The sequence below is a fragment of the Tympanuchus pallidicinctus genome, unplaced genomic scaffold, assembly GCF_026119805.1.
Source record: "Tympanuchus pallidicinctus isolate F22 unplaced genomic scaffold, pur_lepc_1.0 scaffold31, whole genome shotgun sequence".
NCBI classification, from domain to species: Eukaryota; Metazoa; Chordata; class Aves; order Galliformes; family Phasianidae; genus Tympanuchus; species Tympanuchus pallidicinctus.
Genome location: NW_026294749.1, coordinates 15,402,176 through 15,425,131, shown reverse-complemented (window position 1 = coordinate 15,425,131; position 22,956 = coordinate 15,402,176). Strand labels below are relative to the sequence as shown.

Sequence of the window (22,956 nt, the reverse complement as noted above, 5' to 3'; positions counted from 1 at the left end):
AAAACTCTCCTTTGTTTCCATTTTAGTTGAGAAGGTGGTAGCAATACAGAATAGTTTTGCAGAATAGGTAGGACAAAAATGAAAGGAACACAGAAACTCATTGTAATTTATTAACTAGATTTCAATTAAAAAGTGTTACAGTGCAATCAGTAACTTAATGGCATATATAAATGCAAATGACTTCTGTTAGTCATTTTGAAAAGGAAAATGTATTTTGCAAAGGTAATATATTTCAAGTTACTCCTAATATTACACTGCATCTTTTAATGCACTGAGAATTCTAAGTTCAGTTTGCATAGATACAGGAAATAGTTACTGAGAAAATAATTCTATTAAGTGTGTGCAAAATAATAAAAAAAAATTCTAATTTTATCTAATATTCCAAGCTTTTGCTTATAAGCTTCTAACAAGTCAAAACTCACAGTGCTCTTTCTTTCCTTAACCTACTTACACTACACAATTCGTCTCATCTTTCTAGTTTTCTCCTATGTTTTGCAACCTCTCAATTTTCAAAGGTTTTTTTTCTCCCTTTTCTGCAGACATAGCAGGGATAGCAGGAATTAATCAACCCTGCAATAATTTCAGTGTTATGTGTTCATAAGAAATTGTACTGCAGAGAAACTTATGTCCTTCGCTTACAAAGAGAAGAAGGCAGGAGAGTCTACAGTCTCTTTGGCCTTCTTGTTTTTTATTTCTTTACACAATAATAAAATGAGAGCATTTTTCACAGCTACCATAATTCAAAGCATTGAGAAGGTAGAATAAGAAAGGCCACCCATGGAAGGAACAGTTGGAATGTTGGGAGTCACATGTTTGCACACCTACTCTGTAATCTCAGGCTTCTGACTTTCTGATTGTGGAGATAAAATCAGAGCTGTAGCAATTACATAAATCAAAGATTCACTAACATAGACTCTAGGGCTTCAAAATTATATACGTTTTAAATACGAGTTTGCAAGAAATTGACAAACCTGCAAGTAATCACTGAAAACTTATTTATCAAATTGACAATTTCTTTAATAAAAGCTAACTATTCTTTTGTCTGTTTACTTGTTTTAAATCAAGCCCATTTAATTAAATCAAGCTCTCTTTGCTTACACTAGTGAGAAATGAGGATTAGAGCAGGAACAATGGGCAACATAGAGGATAGGAAGCTCAACAGATTAGGAGAACAGTTACCTTTTGTAAGCAATTTATATTTAGTTAGTCAATTCTGGACTTCCTCTTTATGAAGTGCGTGTAATAATTATTACATCAGTGGAGACTTACAGTGGAAACTAGAATGCTGTAAAAATATGAGAAACATCCTCACATACTAAAACAAAACACAGAATACCTTAAACATATGTCCTTAAGTTTTCAGATCCATGTTTACTATTCCATGAAATTTCAGTATCGTTTGCCTAGATCACTAGTTATAGGATTTGCATAGAAAGTGATAACAAATATTAAGAGGATGTTTCTGTTTCTGAATCTCCTAAGAGCTGATGAAAATATTAAGCTCTTTGGTGTGCATCTTTCCATTTGCAATACTTATGGAGGAAACTACAACCCTCTTAATAACATAATGTGACTGTGCAGTCAATCAATGTCTCAGTGAATAGAATAAAATATACTATCCAATCTACTGAAGTATTTTTCCAGTCTAGAGTAAAATGTCATGAAAATAGCAAAGAAATTTAAAATTGGATTGCAGAGTAGAATTTTCAGAAGTACATTTACTCAGAATAAGAATTTGAGGCTCGAAGAGAGGAGAGCATTTTCCTTTTAATGACTTGAGCATAGTGTGGTTTAAACAGCATATTCAATTGGGGAACTTATTAGCTGATATTGACTCTTGGGAGAAAAAAAGATATTACTAGTTTCATTAGTATTGTCTGTAATTCCATGATGTAAGAAAATAACTCAACATTAAATCTGAGCTATTTTCCATCATTTATAGAAGCAGAAGTATAAACACACTGAAGGTACAGTTCCCTTGTTAGACATAGTAATGAGTATTGTAGTAATTTTACTGGTACTAGCATAAGGAAAGTAAAATGTTCATATAGAAACTTCAGTATTGAGAAGTACATATGCTAAACTTTGTCATATTAAAAGATGGATAGCAACAGTCTAATTCAGTGAGTATTTAAACAAAGAGATGCAAGAAAAGTAAATAAAAACAGAAGTCTAGTAAACTAATAGGAGAAATAATCATAAAATTAATGATACTCTTGCCCACATGGCATTATATGTACATATGTGTGTGTGTGTGTATATATATATATATACATATATAAGTTTTTCCAGTAGCCTTTTTTTTTCTATTTTAGGAGAAGTAATAGAAACTAGATGAGCTTAGCTATGATCATGATACAGCAGGACTAAACATAAATGATAAACATTGTTTTAAGATTAAACTTCTCCCTGGCTTCCTTCAACAGTAAGAAAGTGAAAACAAAAATTAAATGATGCAATAGCTATTAAAAATTATGTTCAGACATACTGTAAGAGAAAGAATTAGATTTGTTAAAAAACACATAATGAAGTCCTCTGAAGTAAACTAACTCCTGCCCTTTTCTTGAGACATCATATAATGTTAATCTATTTTCACTCATAAGACTTCTAAATTTCCAAAGCAATAAAAGATGTCGTGCACTAGCCTGCAGACCTAAAACTGAAGAAGCTGCTGATGCTACTGACAGGCCATGTGCTTTGCATGAATTCAGAGAAGGAACAGGACTAGAACTATTTTCCCTAACTTTGTCTTTGGCTTCTGTTTAAGTCACTTTGTTGTAATAGCAACTGGGGAAAGGGATTCATATGTGGAAGCGTGTGACAGTAACTTTTTATTCTCTTTTTGCCTTTTTGCCAAAAAATGTGAAGTTCCTGTAGTACTGGAAAAATCTGAACATCAGAAGATGTTGCAAATGTGGGAAATAAGTTAAATCAAAAAAAGCAAACCAGAACTCTTGTAGTTTTGCTCCATAGAGCTCCATGTGTAAGTGATCATTTTTTCCACACTGTCTCAAAACTTGCTGAAGAACACTGATGGAAACATCCTGGGCAAAGGTTGAGAAATCCCTTGCCTGAGAGACACAGGTGGACCAGTCCAGGCAAGTCCTGGTGAAAGTTGGCAAAATCTTTTGTCTGAAGATTTGCAGGACAAAGGCAACGAGAGATAGATAAACTGCTGCTTAATGGCCACGAAGAAGTCTTTTTGTGTGGACTTATCTCGAGGGAGATAGCATCATCTCGGGGTGTACTGCACATCACTGACCCAAGTGCCCAGGAATGCCACAATACAGAAAAAGAAGGATAAAAAAGGGACCAACAACCATGAACGTTAGGTGCCTGACATCAAAAGCCTCTCGAAGTGATGCCTGCATGCTGATGTACTCTCCAGGGGCCTGCTACTTGAGACCTGCCTCTTCCACCTAGACTTGCTCTATGCTCTACCTGCTTGCCACTCTGCTGCTGCTCTCCTCCTGCGCTCTTGCTTCAGACCATCAGAATGGCGTGCAACAGGACGCTGCTAGGTCTTGGTGGTGACTATCGCTGCTTTATGCAATTCTTGATTCTTTCCTCACTTTCCTATTGCCTGCTTTCCCTTCCCCATCACTCTAACTCATCATAGTTGCTGATCTCCCCTTCCCCATTTCCCTGATTGATTAAGATTTGTAATAAATGGTCAGACCAACATTTGAACTGTTGTTTCTTAATCTTACATCGGCTATACATATATCAAAGAACCTCCACTCACTCCTATTAATTGGAGTGAGACATCATGACTTCGCAAATGTTTCTTTACTTTATGAACATTTGTTTGTCCTTTCAGCTGAAGTCAATTATGCAAGTGTACTGTGTCACTTCATTAACTTTATAAATTAGACCTAAGCAACAAGTTTTTAATGTTTTTTTTTTTCTCTCTCTCTGCGGTGTAATTACTGTAACATGCAATGAAAAGGAAATTCATTCTGTTTATGAAAACAAGACAGCTAAAATTTTGTTGAAACAAAAAGTACCATTAATGCTTTACAGAAAAGTATTTTCATATTAAAAAAAATCATGCATTGCTTTTTCTCAAAGGTGTGAACGTAAAGTTGAGAGTGCTCCTTACCTCCTCTCTTGTTTAACTTGGCATACCCGGGCACATAGCTGCTTGTCATTGATGATGAACTGCTGAAGGAGGAGTGGGGTAATGCTGAGACCAGGGGTTCATCACACTTTTCTGAAACACAGGAAAAAATATTTTTTTTTATGCTAATACATATTCATAGACATTAAGGAGCAATGCACCCTTTATTTTTATTTTGTGTAGTAACACAACTGCGTCACCTGTGTATGTGCAGAACGCATGTGAGTACATCCCACCATTTCAGTAAAAACTTGTTTAACCAGGCAGGTGGCTCAGAACCATATAGTTGTTCACTCACTCCACCTCTTTATAGTGGGACAGAGAAGGGAATAAAATAAATGAAAAAAAAAAGTAGAGCTCGTGGATTGTGATAAAACGATTTACTAAGACAGAGAAAGGGAAAATGGAAATAGTTTTCTCCCTCTCTCTCTCTCTCTCTCTCTCTCTCTCTCTCCTTCCCTCCCTCTCTCTCTCTCTCTCTATATATATATATATGTACATAAATGTATGTAACAAGTGATGCAGAAATAATTGCTTATCACACAACATCCTCTCCCCCCCCCAAGTGGTGCCCAGCTAGCCCTCTGAGAAGCAAAAGAGAGCAAGAAGAACTCCCACTCCTTTCAAAATCCCTTCTGCTTTATACCATGTGGTATGGAATTTGCCTTTGGCCAGTTTAAGTCAGCTATCTTAATTCTGTTTCTTCCCAACTCCTTGGGCCCTTTGCTGCTAATGGCCTTGAACCTATACGACACAGCTTTGAAGGCAGCTATAAGCACTGTTTTTCTCCTAGAACCAAAACATAAGATCATTTCAGACACTCTGAAGAAAACAATCCCAGCTGAAATTAAGAAGAAGCACAAGAACAAAGAACTAAGAATAAAGAGTTCAAGAAAGTTATGACAAAATTATCTAATGGTGATGCCTGCCATGGACAACCACTGCCTGTAAGGATATGTACTATAAACAACAACAAAAAAAACCATAATAATTCCTGTCTTTATTTATCTAGAATGCTTTTGATGATATGCAAACATAATGCTTAAGAAAATTACCATGAAATCTTTGTGAGAAGTAGATAGGATACTTTCAGTTCTGAAATAAAAGTGCTGATAACCGCTTACCTTAATAGCGAAAATAAATTAGGGCATGTGAATAAGTGACTATGAATTATTGCACATTACAGATTTACTAAAAAAAGGAAAATAATCTTTTTCTTAATGTAATCTCTATAACTCACTTGAGAACTTCATTAATATTTTACTTAATATAAAGAAGATTAATGTATTATTTGCATCTAAGATGATAAAAACCCAAAATCGGAATGCTGGTTTTTCTTATAAAGAAAAAAAATTAAACCAAATCTCTTCCTGTGTTGTTTGAAATTATGCAAATTAGAATGGATAGAACTGGCTTTTGATTTTTCAAATATTTAGGTCAGATAAATTAAGTACTTCCCTTTATTCTAGTTTAGTCATGAGTTACTTCAACAAACATGTGAAATTCCAAGGTTAATTTACTCATTTACATTTCTAATATGAGACATTGCACAAGAAAAAACATAGCTTGCACCAGTCATCTTCATTAATCTTTTTAAATATGCAGAATGCAATACAGGCTCTGCTACAAATGGAAACATCCTTAATTTATGCATCCAGAAAACACTACTCTTTCCTGATAGGTGATATAATTAATACTCAACAGCATGTGATTTTGGTGCAATTATACAATTATGAAAAAAAAAACCCGAAAAAACATAAGAAGTCTTAACTTCTGCAAGAAAAATAAAATTATGTATTAAGAAACAACGCAGCAGCTGAAAAAACAAACAAACAAACAAAAACAACTCTCAAAACAGTAGAACTAATCAGAACTTATCAGAACTTCTTTTACTGATCTCAGAAACCATAAATAAAATCTTTTTTATTTTGATAGTGATTGTTACTACTGTTGATGAGGCTACAAAAAAGGAAATATGTAAACTTGTATGGAAATAGAAATAGCTTTTAAATCATCATTCACTGTACATTCTACCTTGTCTCTTTGATTCATTAATCTATCCCACTAGATTCAAAATAACGGTATAAATAAGCTTGATACAGACAAAAAATAAAAATGAAACTTCGTGAGGACTATAATTGCATTTGTCAGTCGTCAGTGTTGTCACAATTGTTACAGCCTTGCATGTGTTTCATCATTGCATGTCGGCTTTAGAACTATTGAATGTGGATGTCTCCTGTCTTTGGCTTAGTTTAATCAAAATGGCCAACAATGGGGGTAAAAAGAGTTGATACTTTCCTTCGTCATTATCCAGAGCTACATTTGCATCCTATGACACCCTTTGAAGACCAACTAATAAACTAAAAAAAGTCAAATAAAAATACCTGACTTTGTCAATGTTTAAAATACCATCCAAGGGCATCCTCCGCATCTCTGGGCAGCCTGCTCCATTGCCTCACTGCCCTTGTTGTAAAAAAACCATCTTTCTTAATATCCAATCTAAATCTCTCCTCTCTCAGTTTTAAACCTATCACCACAGACTCTGCTAAAGAGTCTGTTCCCTTCTTTCTAGAAGCCTCCCTTTGGATACTGAAAGGTTGCCATCAGGTTTCCCAGAGCCTTTTCTTCTTCACACGAACAGCCCCAGATCTCTCAGCCTGTCCTCACAAGGAGGATCCTCCATCCCTTGTATTGTTTTTGTGGACCTATTCTGGACATGCTCTAACAGGTCTGCCTCTCTTCTGTACTGAGAACTCCACATCAGTACACAGTACCCCAGGTGAGGTCTCACTAGGGCAGAGTAGAGGGACAGAATCACCTCCCTTGACCTGCTGACCATGCTTTTTAAGATGCAGCCCAGGATGCCGTTGGCTTTCTGGGCTGCAAGAGCACATTGCTGGCTTGTGTTCATCTTGCCATTCACCAGTATCCTTAAGTATTTTTTTTGCCGGGCTGTTCTCTATCCTTTCATTTGTATTGATAGTGGGGGTTGTCATGGCCCAGGTGCAACATCTTGTACTTGGATTTGTTGAACCTCATGAGATTCACATGGACCAAATGCTGAAGTCTGTCTCGATCTCTTTGAGTAGCATCCCATCCCTTGGGTTTGTTGACTACGCCACATAGGTTGGTATCATCTACAAACTTGCATTCAAGCCCACTGCTGATGTAATTGATGAAGATGTTAAAGAGCATACACTCCAGTACTGACTCCTGAGGGACACCATTTGTCAATTATCTCCCTCTCACATTGAGCCATTGACCACTACTCTGAGTACAATCTTGCAACCAGTTCCTCGTCCATCAAAGAGTCAATACCCATTAAATGTGTATCTTTCCAATTTGGAGAGAAGAATGTTAGGAGGAATCGTGTCAGAGGCCTTACTGCAGTCTAATTAGATGACATCAGTGGCTCTTCCCTTATCCTAGTTGGGATAATGTTCCGGCAACTTCTGCTTATGTATTCCTGGGACTTGGGATTGTTCAGCCTGGAAAAGAGAAGATCAAGAGGGGATCTTATAAAATATTTAATTGTAATTAAGTGTCAAAAGACTGGGACCAGGCTTTTTTCACTGGTGCCCAGAACAAGGGGCAACCAGCCCAAATTGGAACACAGGATGCTTCTTCATCTGAATGTGAGAAAAACTGTTCTTTGCTTTGAGGATGACAGAGCACAGGGACAAGGTGCCCAGAGTGGTAGTAGGTTTTCCTTCTCCAGAGATATTAAAAATGCATTTCTGCATAGGCCTACTCTAGGGGATTGGACTAACTGATCTCTAGAGGTCTTTTCTAGCCTTTAAAATTCTGTGATTCCTGCTCTTGTTTGAGATACAGTCTAGTGAATTAAACACTGCAGCTTCCAGGTGCATTGATATTTCTGTTGGTTGTTATTAGAGACATGCTAATTCCCCTATGAATTTGTTCAGTTTCCAGAGAAGATGTGCTACCCCATGACTGCTTTTCACAAGTGCTTGGTAGTCTATTCTTTTTCCTGAGCATGTTATGGGCAGATCACTCTTTGTATTCCAACTGGAGAAGTCAGATGTGTTTAGGGTAACAAACATCAGCACAAATTAAACTCAGAAGATCTGATTATCTCCTTTGTTCCCTAACATTGACATGTTAGGGATACATGTTTTAAAACAGGAGTCTCATGCATTACGAGTAAGGATTAGAAGTTCCTTTAAACATCTATTTTCCCTTGCACTTGACAGGAATTTTCATGTAATTAATGAGTTGTCTTTACTAATAACAGTTAAGATGTGTGTGTGTGTGTGTGTTTGTAACTGAATGTGTTATGTAAAGGAGAAATGGTTAAGACTTTTCTCAGTCAGAAAGCTGTGGCTTTGTGTATTTCTTGACTGGGACATTTTTTAACATTACTTCAAACTGACTCACCTGTTTCACACTCAACTAGCAATTGCATATAGCTATTTTGGGCTCAGCACAATATTGCTGTGTTTACTCATCTTTTTGCAATAAAGTTGATCAGCTTCAAAAATTTTGAATTTTTTTTTTTTAAGAAAGTTATATATGGCATCATAATAATGCTTTAAGGATAGCATTCTAGAGGAACATTATGATAACTAATTATTATTTGATAGGGAATTGAGTCTGAAGATTTTAAAAGAGGGGTGAATTTGTGGAGTTTAGTTTTTTTTTAAAGGGCAGTTCCTCAGTGCACTGTGGACCATAACAATAGGAAAGCCTACGATGTTTTATCAGAAGCATTCTTGATATGTTGCCATTTGTTGTTTTTCATGGATTCAATTCACAAATCCAAACTTTTTTGGTTTTGAAAAAATTGTACATATCTTATTCTTTGCTAGATCTTCGGATGCAGCTTCAAACTACTAATAAAAAGTACCTGTGATTAGAAATGGGAACAGTTTACATTTGTAAACATTTATGAACATATTGTTCTTAGGCATTCTAACTCACCACTAGATATTGATGTCAAAAACATTCAGATGAACTGCAGGTTGCCCTTTTCATTTTCTCAAACAGACCACTTTGATAAGATATATATCAACAACTTTACAGGTGATCCATTTATTGATGAGGATGCTAAACTTTTGAACAGACTTCAGTGAAGTGAAGAATTGGACCTCAGCAGAGTCAAAAGGTGGGCCCATGTGAACCTAATGAGGTTCAACATAACAAAGTACAAGCCAAAGTTATCCCAGATACACATACAGACTGGGAGAAGAAGAACTTGTAAATAGCCCTGTGGAGAAGGACCTTGGGGTTCTGGTGGATAAAAAACTGAACATGAGCCAGTCTGCTCTTGCAGCTTGGAAACCAATGATATTCTGGACTCCATCAGAAGAGGGATAGCCAGCCAGGGACAGGGAAGTGGCTGTTCCTCTCCACTCTGCCCTCAAGGGGCCTCATCTGGTCTGGTCTGGGGCCCTCAGTACAGAAAAGATGTGGAGCTGTTGGTGAGGGTCCAAGGAGGGCCACAAAGATAATCAGAGGTCTGAAACATTGCTGTGGTTTTGTGATTTTTGTTGTCGGTATTCCCTCCAGTTTTCTAACATCATTAAAACCTACAAGTGAGATTAAAGTGAGAGATTTAAACCCATCAGAAGAAAATAGTAAATCTTTTTAAATATCCATGTGACTTATTTTTTTCTAACCAAGGATAGTTAAATTCGGAACCAACAGCCAAAATCTGAATGCATGTTTTGTATTGCCAGCTAATTTCTAATTCCATGAAATGCAGGAAGGACACAACATTTAGTTTAGATGCATTCAGAGTCTAGCTTTTAGTTCTACATATACTTGAGACTATACAGTATTATCTGGGGAAAGTATGTATATTTTGCTTCTTATTGGTACTCAGTCTAAATTTTTAAGGAAGAAAAATAAGTTAAAGAGGTCTTATATACGTATACAATTTTTTTTGAAGGGGTGTTAAGTAAAAAAAAGATGGCAAATAAGCATTCTGTAGGGGTATCTGGTTTTTTTGGGTTGTAGTTTTCATTTATTTTTTTAATAGGGATTCATACAGTCCAAAAGTCACAATAGCAATTGATATTCCACAGAATACCTGAGCAAGTCATGGTGATAAATAAAGAGTCAGGAAAACACATTATTCAGTCATAGAAGGCCCCAATATCTCGTTTCAAAGAGTGCTACAGCCTCATCTTAGTTCTGAATTCTTGGTTGGATTTCTTTCCTTAGAGTACTTCTCCTATTGTGAGAAACAATGCCTTTCTGACAAAAGGATGTCAAAGGAGATGCACCAGAGACCAAGTATCTATTATTTATATAAAATGCATTGTAACTAAAATATTGTGGATTATTTTTTGTTGTCAAAAGCAAAGCCATGTATTTGTATTTTCCTGTACAAAGCAAAATAAGTAAACATTTCAAAATGAGCTACTTAACTGGGAAAACATTTCTGAGTGAGTTGTAAGATCTGCAGAATCTGCTTGTGATGAACAGTACTATGAATGTAGATCTTAACTGTTATGCCATACAGGCAGAGACTGACAGTGCCTATGGAAAGATGCTCCAGCACTCTTCATTCAGTCCTTGCATTGCCTCACAAATAATGCACCTGATTTTGAAAGGAATGGACTAACCCCATTCCCAGTGAAATGTAGTATGCTTTGTCTGTGATTGGTGCACTAGTGTAGCAAAGAAAGGAAAGCTTCTCACAAAAACAACGCAGATAAAAACATGAAGCAGGAAACTGAGTTCTGAACTTAATGGTGATCAAAACTGATTTTTTAAGAGCTTAACCACATATTGGGCTAGAATACCATTGATCCCTTGTCTTCTCTTTGAAGATTGAAACTTTGCCTTTTGGTTAAACAACCCCAACTAATTTTTCTTAAATAGCAGCAGATATGTCTATAATACTCAAGTTCTCACATTTTCTTTTTGTGTGGTTAAAAAATCTTGTTCAGAAAAGCTCATTAAACAGAATAGCATATCTTGAAAAATAAGACGATCACAGCCCATTCCTTCCAATTTTAAGGATATCTAAAATAGTTTCAAAAACCACACTTTACTACCCTTTCTGGATTAATGAGTTCCTATAATGTTTTAAGTGATGGATGACAGTAGTAAATATAAAAATATGCATCTATAGGACTTGGCAGCCGTAATAAGTGCAAATGACAGAATCACAGAATCACAGAACTGTAGGGATTGGAAGGGACCTCCAGAGATCGTCGTGTCCAACCCCCCTGCCAAAGCAGGTTCCCTACAGCAGGTCGCACAGGTAGGCATCCAAGCAGGTCTTGAACATCTCCAGAGAAGGAGACTCCACAAATGCTCATATGGAGGCAGAACCTTGCAGGCAAGGAGTTTATTCTGAGCCATTAGCATGACACAAGCTCTGTTGAGGATGCCCCTTCAGTAAGAAAGTGTGGGCATCTAGCAATCAGGTAGCACCAGCCCACCACAAGCACCTAGCAGTCAGATGTGAACAAGCAGACTTTTATTGCTTCTCTGAGAAAACACACAAGTTTGCACCAATAATGCTGACTGAATGCAATGTAAAAATACTAAATGACTTTTCAAGTCTATTCAAGGGTATCTACGGAACACTAAATTTATTCATAAAATGAATTTGCTGTAATTAAATTGCTACACCAAGTTTTAATGCTGTCTTCAGAGTGATAGTTGCTTCCAGAACATGACCCAGAGGTATGAAGGTGAGAATGGGCACTATCCTGAGTTCACACTCTATTCTACATTTCGAGCAGTAGCTTAGATTGTTCTCGCTGAGATATATGCATTATCACCCGTAATTTGCTTGCATCAAAGTACTATTAAGTATATTTAAATATGCTTATTCAATAGAGTGCTGGGAACATTAAACACACTGTATTCTCAATCACCATTAACACAGCAAGAATGATACTTTGCAATAAGAGTCTCAGACTTCTAGCACAGTTTATGCATTTTCATCCGACCTCAGATAACCTGCAAAATACCCTGAAGTCCTGCCCTTTAACAAATGAATTAATTGCATTACTAGTACCTAACCATAATTGCTCTGGATAAAGCTCCACAGAAATGCTGAAGTGAAAATTATGTAATTTAAAAAAAAATTCAATTACAAATGAATGAACTGCATCCAGACAGATTGAGGAAAACTTCTTACACTACTTCTAAGACGATACTTCATGTAAAAGAGCACCTTTCAAACTTTTTTTTCCAACCCACTCACAAATTTTTAAATGATTAATGTAGACAAATCTAATTTAAAAAGTTTAATTAAGATTTTTTTTCCAGAAAATTGAAGTCAGAAGGTTGTGAAAACAAATAATATAAGTAAATACAAAATGGGAAAAAAAAAAAAAAAAAAAAAAAAAGGAAACTGATGTGTCATGGCCCTTTGATTTTCCTCAATAAATTTGTATTAATATCTCAAAAAAAAAAAAAAAAAAAAAAAAAAAACCCAAAAAAAACCAAACAAACAAACAAAAAAAAAAAACTTCTCACTTTTGTTCATGTCATTCTCTGTATGAATTTCATTAAGTCACTCTTAATTTCACTGACTAAGTTAACTCTTATGTTCAGTGTAGTTTACCAGGATGTGTAAAGAATTAATTTTCTCTTATAATTGAATGAACAAGACTACAAGAAAATAAAATATATGATCAGGTGATCTCATTAAACCAGAATGGTCAGCTTTATTCCCTTATGAAGAATGACTGTGTCCCATTCTGGGGCCCCCAACACAAGGACAAGGAGTTGTTGCGGGTTCAGAGGGGCGCCATGGACAGAAGGCTGGAGCACCTTACCTACAGGCACAGGCTCAGTGAGTTGGGTCTCTCCAGCTTGGAAAAGTCTACAGACACACCTTATATTGCCTTGTAGTAACAGAAGGGGGCCTTCAGAAAAGCTGGGGAGGGACATTTTATATGGGCATGCAATGACAGGACAAGGGGAAATGTCTTTAAACTGGAAGAGAGCAGATTTAGATCAGGTATTAAGAAATTCTTTACTGTGTTGGCGGTGAGATGTTGGAACAGGTTGTGAAGAATTTGTTTGATTTCTGTCACTGTAAATTTTAGATTTTTAAACAAAGTATTCTTGTGATGAAAAGAAGCGGTGGGTTTGGGAAAAAAATTATCCTATGAAGAAATGTAAGAAATCTTTACTCTTTCAAGGAAATTAGCTCTACAGATATTAGGAAACTTTTTTTTTATTTTTAATTCTTATTTATCAGATATTTCCAAACAAGAGTGGGAAAATACAACCATTCTCCTCACTAAGTAGCAAAGGAATTATAATTAATTACAGTAATTAAATTACAGTTAATTAAATTTCACATTTACCATGTACACTGTTTATTTTGAATAGTTTCAGCTAGCTTTAATTAAATACTGTAATGCAGAAAGGTGTTAATGACACGATGCATTCATATTAACTAAAGGAATTAACTTTGCCCTGTTACTACATGTTACTAGCAGCTTTTCCTACCAAAGCTGCTACTCAGTATTTAATATTCTATACATTTGTTGCTAGTGTTGTCATCATATGAAATGCTAAATGCACCTGAAGATTCCTGCCAATTTTATCTTACTGTTGAAGTAACAACTCACTCTGCAACCCACACTACATGGGTAATCTGACACACAGAAGGCAATCACAAACCTGATGGATCACATCACATTAATTAGAAAGTTAAAGAGTAAATGAAACGTCAAAGAGGCAAGTCTATTGATAGAAATTTAGCATAAATGCTAGAATACTAATTAATTACTACACCTGCCAGTAAATACTTTACATTACCTTTCCATGTAGGTTTACTCCTTCCATCTTCATTTACTTTGGTTTTATGCTTTGTTTAATTTGAGTTTAACTCTTCCCTACATCCTCAAAGGCCAGGGAAGTCTATTTTCTTATATTGGAGAATACTAGGCTTTAATCAGATGCTTGCAGACCTACGGGTTCAGGCCTTTACAGTGTCTTGTGCTTGCAAAAGTGAAAATAAAAATTATAAAAAGAAATCTATCAAACAGTTCATGTTTCAATTCTTCTTTCAAAGAAGTTGTTCTCATAATTAAATGTGAGCTTATAGGTAAACAAGACAAATCAAAACAAAACAAAATCTAAACCTACAACCCTACATTGTATGTTATTAATAGAACACACAGAAATGAAACGTATGGATGCTATATTTAAACAGTAAATAGCTTTAAAATTGTTACAAAAAAAAAAAAAAAAAAAAAAAAAAAAAGGAGAATTTCTCAAGGTAATAATCACTTGGTATTTCATTGAAGGCATACGGATACAGATTCTCCATAAAATTACATTTATAACAGTATTTTCAATGCATCTCCAAGTTTCTTTCATAAATTCTATGACTAGACATCTGTTAAACATGATCTTTCTGTGCAGCATTGTTGCCTCACATAGCATAGGCAGGTAAGTAAAGCTGTCACAGCATTCAGAGTGAAAAGAAGAAAACCAGGCAGTTACTGTAAGAGTACTTTCAAATCAGTACAAAAGAGTACTTTCTTACAGTCAAGTACTGTAAGAGTACTTTCAAACTCACTAGAGAGCAGTCCCAGGAACAGGATTTATAGAGAAAATAGCGAAGTGTGAATTCCCTTTAATATATACAGTGATAACCAAGCAGAAGACACCCGGCTTTTGCCTCCAGTGTTACTTGTAAGTAGAATCTGCATCACAAAATCAGAAAATGTCAAATAGTACTGCCCTCATAATTGTCTTAATTGCTAAATAATAAATCTCCTTAAGAATTGAAAATGTGTTTTATATTTTCCTAAGAAAAGATTTCTTTATTTCTAAGTCAAATATTGAGACTCAAATCAACCAAGAGCAGCACCAACCTAGCAGACCACAGGCACTGGGCATCCACCCCAGAGCACTGCTATTTTTATGGGAAACCAAGTTCCAAACACACATCCTGTTCAGGACGAAGAATGATATCCTCTCAAAACACTTTCTCTGCACAATTGCTGTCACATCAGTTCTTCATTGTGGAAAGGAGGATTTGTATCTGGGAAAGAGAAGTTATCAGGACACTCAGTGACATAACCCATATCTCACTAACTTCTGTTATCTCATTTTCTACTATATGCTTCTACTGTCAGAAACTTGCTCTTTTTTAAATCTTCTTTTCTTTTTTCTATATATATGTGCTCTGAGCTTCTATTTTGATGCAGGTGTATTACTAAGGTATGAAAGGTGAGTACTAAGGTACTATTACTAGGTATGAAAATTGCAATTTTATTTTTATTACAAACTCATCTGTCGTCAAGGAAAGGTAAACAAGTACAATACAGCAAAGTTACAGGTGCAAATGCAATCCAAATAAACTCTCTGTGCTACCAGTTGTCAGCATGGACCAACAAGCAAGGACTATAAATGCATTTGTATGCCTCCTTCATCTAATGAGGCTTTATATAACCTGATAGATTGAATTATCTTTTCTTAAGGTTAATTTTAATATTATTCCTCTTTTGTTAACATCTTTTCCAAGTAATTTATCTTAGAGATCATTTTTTCATTTCTTACAATGAAATGTGTTATCAAAGCTAAGAAATTCTCTATAGAAATTGATCATATATAATTTCAATAGTACTTGATTATTTTTTATTTTTTGTGCAAAGTGGTCTTAATAATCTTTTCACAAATTCTTTTTATGAAGTCATCCTTTTTTTTTTTTTTTTTTGTAAAAATAAAATGAAACTGTTGAAGGATAAAAGTCTCTATTAGCTGTATGGAACAAGAAATAACTTCAGAAAATGTACACCAATATGTACAAAAGAAACAACTCATTAAATATTTTCACCGCAGCTCAGAGTGGCTGGAAAGTTGTGTAGCAGAAAATGATCTGGAGGCTTTAATCAGCAGCTGTCTGAACATAAGCCAGAAGTGTGCCCAGGTGGCCAGAAGATCAATGGCATGCTACTTGTATCAGAAAGAGTGTACCCTGCAGGACTAGGGAAGTGAGCATCAGTCTGTACGTGGCACTGATGAGACTACATCTCAAGCACTGTGTTCAATTTTGGGCCCTTCACTACAGGAGAGGCAGTGGGGCTCTAGTGCTTATCCAAAGAAAAGCAATGAAGCTGGTCATGTATCTGGAGCACAAGTCTTATTAGGAGTGGCTGAAGGAACTGGGATTGTCTAGTCTGAAGATGAGGCTCAGGGGAGACCTTATCACCCTGTACAGCTACCTGAAAGTATCTGTGGTGAGGCTGGCCTCTTTTAGCAGGTAACTAGTGCTTGGATGACAAGTAACAACCTCAAGTTGAAGCAGGGTCGGTTCAGTTAGGTTTTTAGAAAGAATTTATTCTCAGAAAGAGTGATTAAGCATTGGAACAGTCTGACTAGGAGCTGATGGAGTCATCATTCTTGGAGATGTTCAAGAAACATGTAGATGCAGCACTTACGGACATGATTTAGTGGGCCTGATGGAGATGGGATGGTGATAGGTCTAGATAGTCTTAAGAGGTCTTTTCCAACCGTAATGATTCTATGATACCATGATTTCTAAGGTCTGAAAGGACACACATAATATGTACATACTTATGGTTCATAGGGGACTTAGTATAGTGCTCTCTTGTATATCTTCTACTAGTCCATTAGAAAAATCACATCAAAAATGCACGACTATAACTTGCAGAGCAAGTGTCTCAAAGGGACGATGATTCGACTGCTCTATCAGACCATATTATATAATGTTCTTGCACTTACAATAGAGAGCCATCTTGTTAGCTGTCACTCAATATACTGTGTGACTGGCAAAACCAGTAGAGATCCAGCTACTGCTACAAATAATTACCACTGAACTGAAAACTCAGTTAAGTTATACTAACAGTAAAGAGCACCTCAAAATAAAACTATTGGAAAAATAAATACAGACGTTAGTGGCAGTGTTAAAAAAATGTTGTTAGGAGCTTTTTTGCTGATAGGATGATGAAGCTGATTTCTACTCAGCTGTCTTCTGCCCAACTGTCATTAGCCAGTCATTCTCCATTCATTCTCCATCTTGTATTATTGTTGTGATTGTTGCTGCCCATCTGTAGAATTCTTACGCCTGTTTTTTCTTAGATGTATGCAGTACTCACTGCAGTTGAGTAGCAGTGAATTCTGTTCCTCTAACATACACGCAAAATCCAATTTTATGTCACTTTTGGATCTTAAAGCAATATTTTTCCTTATGTTGTCCTTGTTGACAGTTATAATGATGTATATTCCTTAACACACGGGACATCCTTCAACTCAATTTTAGGATATTTGTCATAATAACCATTTATGGGGAAGTGCATTTACACAACTCCAAAGTATTTTACTGCTTCTTTCCTTTCTTCTAGCTGCTTTCCTAGGCTACCTGTAAGAATACTTCATGAGGCCTTACAGCTGTACTAAAATCTTCACTTAAAGAATATATTACTACTTATTTAAAGGAAGACAAAATAAATACTGCCATAAATGGAACAATTTTATTTTTATAATTTTTTCTTGACAAAAATTTGGTTGCTATAATCTTGCTTGCTGGGTGCTTTAAATTTATTTTAATAATTGCACAGTATTTTTCTATGAACTGATGGTAAATTAACTAGGATAACATGATCTTCTTTCTCCTTTTTTCCTCTTCTATGTAGAAGTACCATTTTGTCCTTTCTCAATGTCTCTGCTAACAACTTCTGAAATGTAATTTTTAACATCTCTAGTGTTTCATCAGTCAGAATATCAAGTAATTTAAAAATCTCTTGCATTCTTCTCTAAGACCCCTAACCACTGCTTAGGATTATACCGAGAGTATATTTTTCCTCTAAACTAGACACTACTTGAATTCTTTAAATAAGGACTTTTCAGAAACCAGGTATTAAGGTGTTGAACTGAACTTCTGGAATCCTATATGGCACTTAATATTTGCATTTTCTCCTTGCTTCAAGCTGAGATCTATGAATAAGAAGCAACTAGAGTCAGTAGAAAGCCACAGAAGACCTATTAATTGCAATTTAATAATCATTTTATTGCAGGATTATCAGTCCCTGTGGATAGAAGTAGTTTTCACTGTATTCCAGTCTGCACTAGCTGTTAGTGGTCTCCTTCAAGAATTAGGTTTGTTCACACGTAGCAAGAGAAGAGCATACTGCTTTGTTTGTTTGATTGATTGATATTGACTGGGGCTTTCTGAGCTCTTCCTGTGAACAGGAAATTTAAATGATAATACAGGTGTTTTTCCTTTCCTAGAAATAAAAGTTCATTTCATTTGGGCATAAAACATGCACATCAGTTGATCTGATTGCATCAGACATAGTTACGCTCTTTATACAGTTTCTCTATCATTGCTTCATTCAAATAGCACATTTTATATAGCATTATTTATCATCATCATCATCATAGTACAGCATTTTCATTACATCAAAATCTAAGAATGGATATTTGTCTCAAAAGGATTAAGGTGGTCTAACCAGAAAGGTAGAATTGCAATCATATTAAGCTCTATACAACAGCAACATAAAAAGCTTAATGTGGCATTAATGAAATATTTATTCTGTGTTTTAAAGTGTGAATAATTAATGATATACAGTATGCTTTTCAGAAGACAATAATCACTGAATGAAGAGGGGGAAGTCGGTGTATTTCCAGTTAGACTGGGAATGTAATGGGTTACACTGAAAATCTAATGGATGTTCCTGGTGATCTTATCTATGCATAAATCAGACAATTTTTAAAATCACTTCTGATAAAACTTGCAAATGAAAGAAAACAACATGTATTGTACTAAAAAATGGTTTTCAAGGGAAAAAAAAAAGGATATTTGTAGCCAAATGAAACACGATATCTGCAGCATGTTATACAGCATATATTAAAGCATCCCAATGCCTTTTCCTCTACCACAATGTTCCTATAGGAGGAAATATTACCCAAAAAGCAAGTTCAGCATTAGCATTCAGTAGTTGAAGTTAAAAGCTACCACAGTCCCTTGATACTGTAATCTGAGCAGGCAGATGTGTAGGTATAGTATATTTTAAATTAAGATTTTAGACATAACTACTGATTAACACTGAAGAAAAGCAAAAAAAACCCCCAAGAATTCCAGTGAGAAAAAGCATGGTTTTTTGTAATGGCTGTGATTTGCTACTGTAATGAACTACTGAATGAATTCTGAGTAAGTCAAATACCAAAATAGGCTGCATTCTTTAAAGATAGGTTGTTTCCACTACATTATTGGGAATAAACGGTGGATGAAATGTTAGATAAGGATATCAGATCACCTTTTTTGGCCATATATTTTATGATTTATATATTTAGTGGCCATTAAAATAATGATCACTAAAATATTAACAATATTTGATGTTTTATAATGCTTTTGCTATAACTATCTGCTAAATACAAACAATACAAAATGAAAACGATTAGAAAGAAACAGTGAAGTAATGTATTTACATCCTAAAACAGTGATGTATTTTTTCATAAATATACAACAGCGTGTATGCATTTCTACACTGAAATTTCCAGAGGAGCATGTACAAATTCCTACAGAAACTGAGTCAAATCCAACTGGTGACTAGAGGTTTTCTCCAGGGATAAGTTTTGAAGCCAATCATGGTTGAGGTTACTGTTGATACCGAAAAGGAGATTCAGTGCACCTTCATTAAGTCTGCAGATGACAGCAAAGTGGGAGGAAGTGTCAATACCTGTGAGGATTGGAAGACCCTTCAGCGGGGTCTGAATAGCTGGGATGAGGCTAACTGTATGAACTTCAAGAAGACTAAGATTTGGGTCATGCACTTTGGTCAAAATAACCCCATGCAACATTACTGGCTTGGGTCAGAGTGGCTGGAAAGCTGTGTAGCAGAAAATGATCTTAAGATTTTAATCAACAGCTGTCTGAACATATGCCAGAAGTGTGCCCAGGTCACCAAAAAGATCGGTGGCATCCTGGCTCGTACCAGAAATAGTATATCCTGCAGAACTGGGGAAGTGAGCATCCCCCCCCCCCAGAACACTTGTAATACTAGTTTCTTGCAATTTACCCCCCTTTCCTAGTGTAAGCTCACCCTAACAGTGCCCAGTTAGATCCTAAGTTCAATAATGCCAGCCATCAAAAAGCACAGAAAGGTCAAGGTTAGAATTTATCTCGATCTCCTTGCTGGGAAAAGTTTTATGTTGCTAATGGGTCTCCTGTCCTCCACAGTTGTGGATCCTCCCGGGGCTGTTTTTCTTTAAATACATTTTCAGGCTGCAATCTGGTTCTGTCTCCTTACTTCCCTGATAAAGGTTAAAAGTTGCACAGCTACCCCCATCAACCTCAGTTAACACAAGAGACGGCTTTTTTTCTTGCAGCAGTAAACAAGGGTTGTCAGAGCTTTGCAACCTGTGGGATTGTAGGTCATCTGATTAGGAGACAGATTAAGGTACATTTCAGAGTTGCATCCCAGAAGACTATCACACCAAAAGTGCAGTGTGTGAGTTCTCATAGCAGAAGACAGGGGCCTATCTGTCTCTGGGGCTATAAGGTGATGCAAAGCCTGTCTCACATGACTACTGAGAAAAGTCTTTCAGTGAATCTTCATGCTATTGAATGCTGCCAGAGTACCAAGAATTTTCTGTTTAAAGAGTTAGGAGAATGAGTCCTAAGTTACTCATAGCACAGTTTTAATAACTGAGCTAGTACACCACTTGAGCACCTCTTAAATTTTCTGAAAAGCAGTTCTTCTAGAGAATGCTAAAATATCTGGGAAGTCTCTCCCTAATTTAGAATCATAAAACCCTTTGATTTTGAAAGAATCTTCAAAGATCACCTTGTTCAACTCCCCTGCAGCAAACAGTGGCATCCACAGCTACATCAGATTGCCCAGGTCCTGATCCAGCCTCACCTTGAAGGTCTCCAGGGGCAGCGCTTCCACCTTATCTCTAGGCAACCAGTTTGAGTACCTCACCTTCCTCACTGTAAAGGACTTTTTCCTTACATCTAACCCAAATACACCCTCTTTGAGCTCAAAGATATTTCCCCTTGTTCTATCGCCACAGACCCTGCTCAGGAGTCTGTCCCCTTTTCCTCCTATAGTTTCCTTTTAGGTACCAAAAGACCACTCTCAGACCAACTTAACATGAGCCAGCAGTGTGCTCTTGCAGCTCAGAAAGCAAATGGTATCCTGGGCTCCATCAGAAGAGGGGGGGCAGCAGGGACAGGGAAGTGATTGTCCCCCTCCACTGTGCTCTTGTGAAGCCCCATCTGGAGTACTGAAGGAAAGATGATCTGTGCATTCAATTCCTTCAGCCGTTCTCCCAAGGCCCTCAAGTCTCTTTTGATACCCACGTGTAGCTGCTTCATCTCTCCCTAAATGGAAAAGAAGTAAGGGGTTATGGTCTGTAGGCCATACAAGGCTAGATAGTCTCCTGGTGATATCCCAGAACAGAGTATATATTAAAATATGAATAATTTAAAATAACTTCAATATTATATACTCAGTATACTCAATTTACATTGAGTAAATTCCGTGCTACTAAATACTGAATGCTTAGCTGGCATCTACAAAAGCCAAGCTGAGTTAAAGTCTCCAAGAAAAGATGACTTTCATCTTTCCTTGGCTTGAACAGTGTCAGTAGAGTGTTTTACACTAATAGGTGCATGCAATCAAGAGCAAAATGAGTGGAAACTATTTCTCCTTACAGCTCTTGATAATGAATCGTAAGTGTATAACACCAGTATACTATCAATGGCCCATATTTTTTATGGATTTTTTATTTCTTATGTGTGGAAAAGCTGGCCCTAGTTTCAGACAATATAACAAATTGTTTTATTTATTTGTTCTTTCTTAAGTCTTTTTCTTTCCTCTTGCAGTTCTAATCTTGTGCCTCCTACCCATTATGATTCTCTTCCAATTCTTGCTGGCAGATTTCTAGTAGAGAGTACTTCACTCATAATCATAATTTTTCCAAATATTGGAGATGATAAAATCAAGGGATTCTGAAAAACTGTGCTTAGTTCACACCTATTCAGAAAATCATCACAGGAGTCTTACGAGCCTCCAAGATCATCTTAGTTCAACTGAATAAACTCAGAGCTTAATTCTATTGTCTCTTTGAGGAATAAATATTAATTTGGGAATCCTGACCAAGAAATTTGTAATCTGCTTTATAATTTTAACTTGCTTGTAAGTATCCCCTACTGGTCTCTGGTCCAGTCCACAGTGTATGTAAATTTTTGTATGCATGTTTTTGTACTGCATTGTTTTATTTTATGGTTCTTTAGCACAAGTGAGACCAGCAGACACTTGCTTCCAGGGATGCCCAGGATGAACAGTGTATTGGTAACTTATTCCAATTGTTATTATTATTCAGTGCTTGTCTATTTTGCACTGCTTGGAAGGTTACTAGCTGTGATGAAGCCACATGTTTGTAATTTGGAAATGATGGACTGATCTCACAGAATTTAGTAAATATCAGGCTATATTCATATTAGTGGTATTCTGAGTGTATTTGTTCATTTATTGGTTTGGTTTTTTTTTTCATTTTCTGCTTGCCTTTTTTTTTTTTCTGTCTTCCATTTTTCCTCATTTGGAAATCATTTTTCTTGTACATGCAAATGTATCAGACTACCATAAGACTGATTAGAATGGAAAATTAGTATTCTGAGCTAACTGCTATGAATTTACAACTGGAAACTGTAATGTCAACAAGTCTCAATTCTGCTCTCCATGCACTTTTTTAGATAAAAAAAGTTTTTTTTTTTTTAAATTAAAAAAAATGCTGCCTCTTCTTGAAGTCAATTATGATGCTTTGGTATCACAGCAGAACTGATGTTCTTCTTTGTACGCCTTTCAGAAAATCCAAAACAACTGTAGGGAGAGAACTTTTTCTGAATTTCTGAATGT

At 36.1% G+C, this 22,956-nt stretch overlaps 1 protein-coding gene across 1 annotated transcript in view; it reads right to left on the bottom strand.

Moving 5' to 3' along the window:
- Window positions 1-22,956, bottom strand: part of CNTNAP2 (contactin associated protein 2) — a 634,054-nt gene that overhangs the window by 414,686 nt on the left and 196,412 nt on the right. Inside the window, exon 2 of the mRNA XM_052697656.1 lies at window positions 4,103-4,213. Coding sequence (XP_052553616.1) covers window positions 4,103-4,213 — 111 coding nt within the window. The remainder of the gene's footprint in view (window positions 1-4,102; window positions 4,214-22,956) is intronic.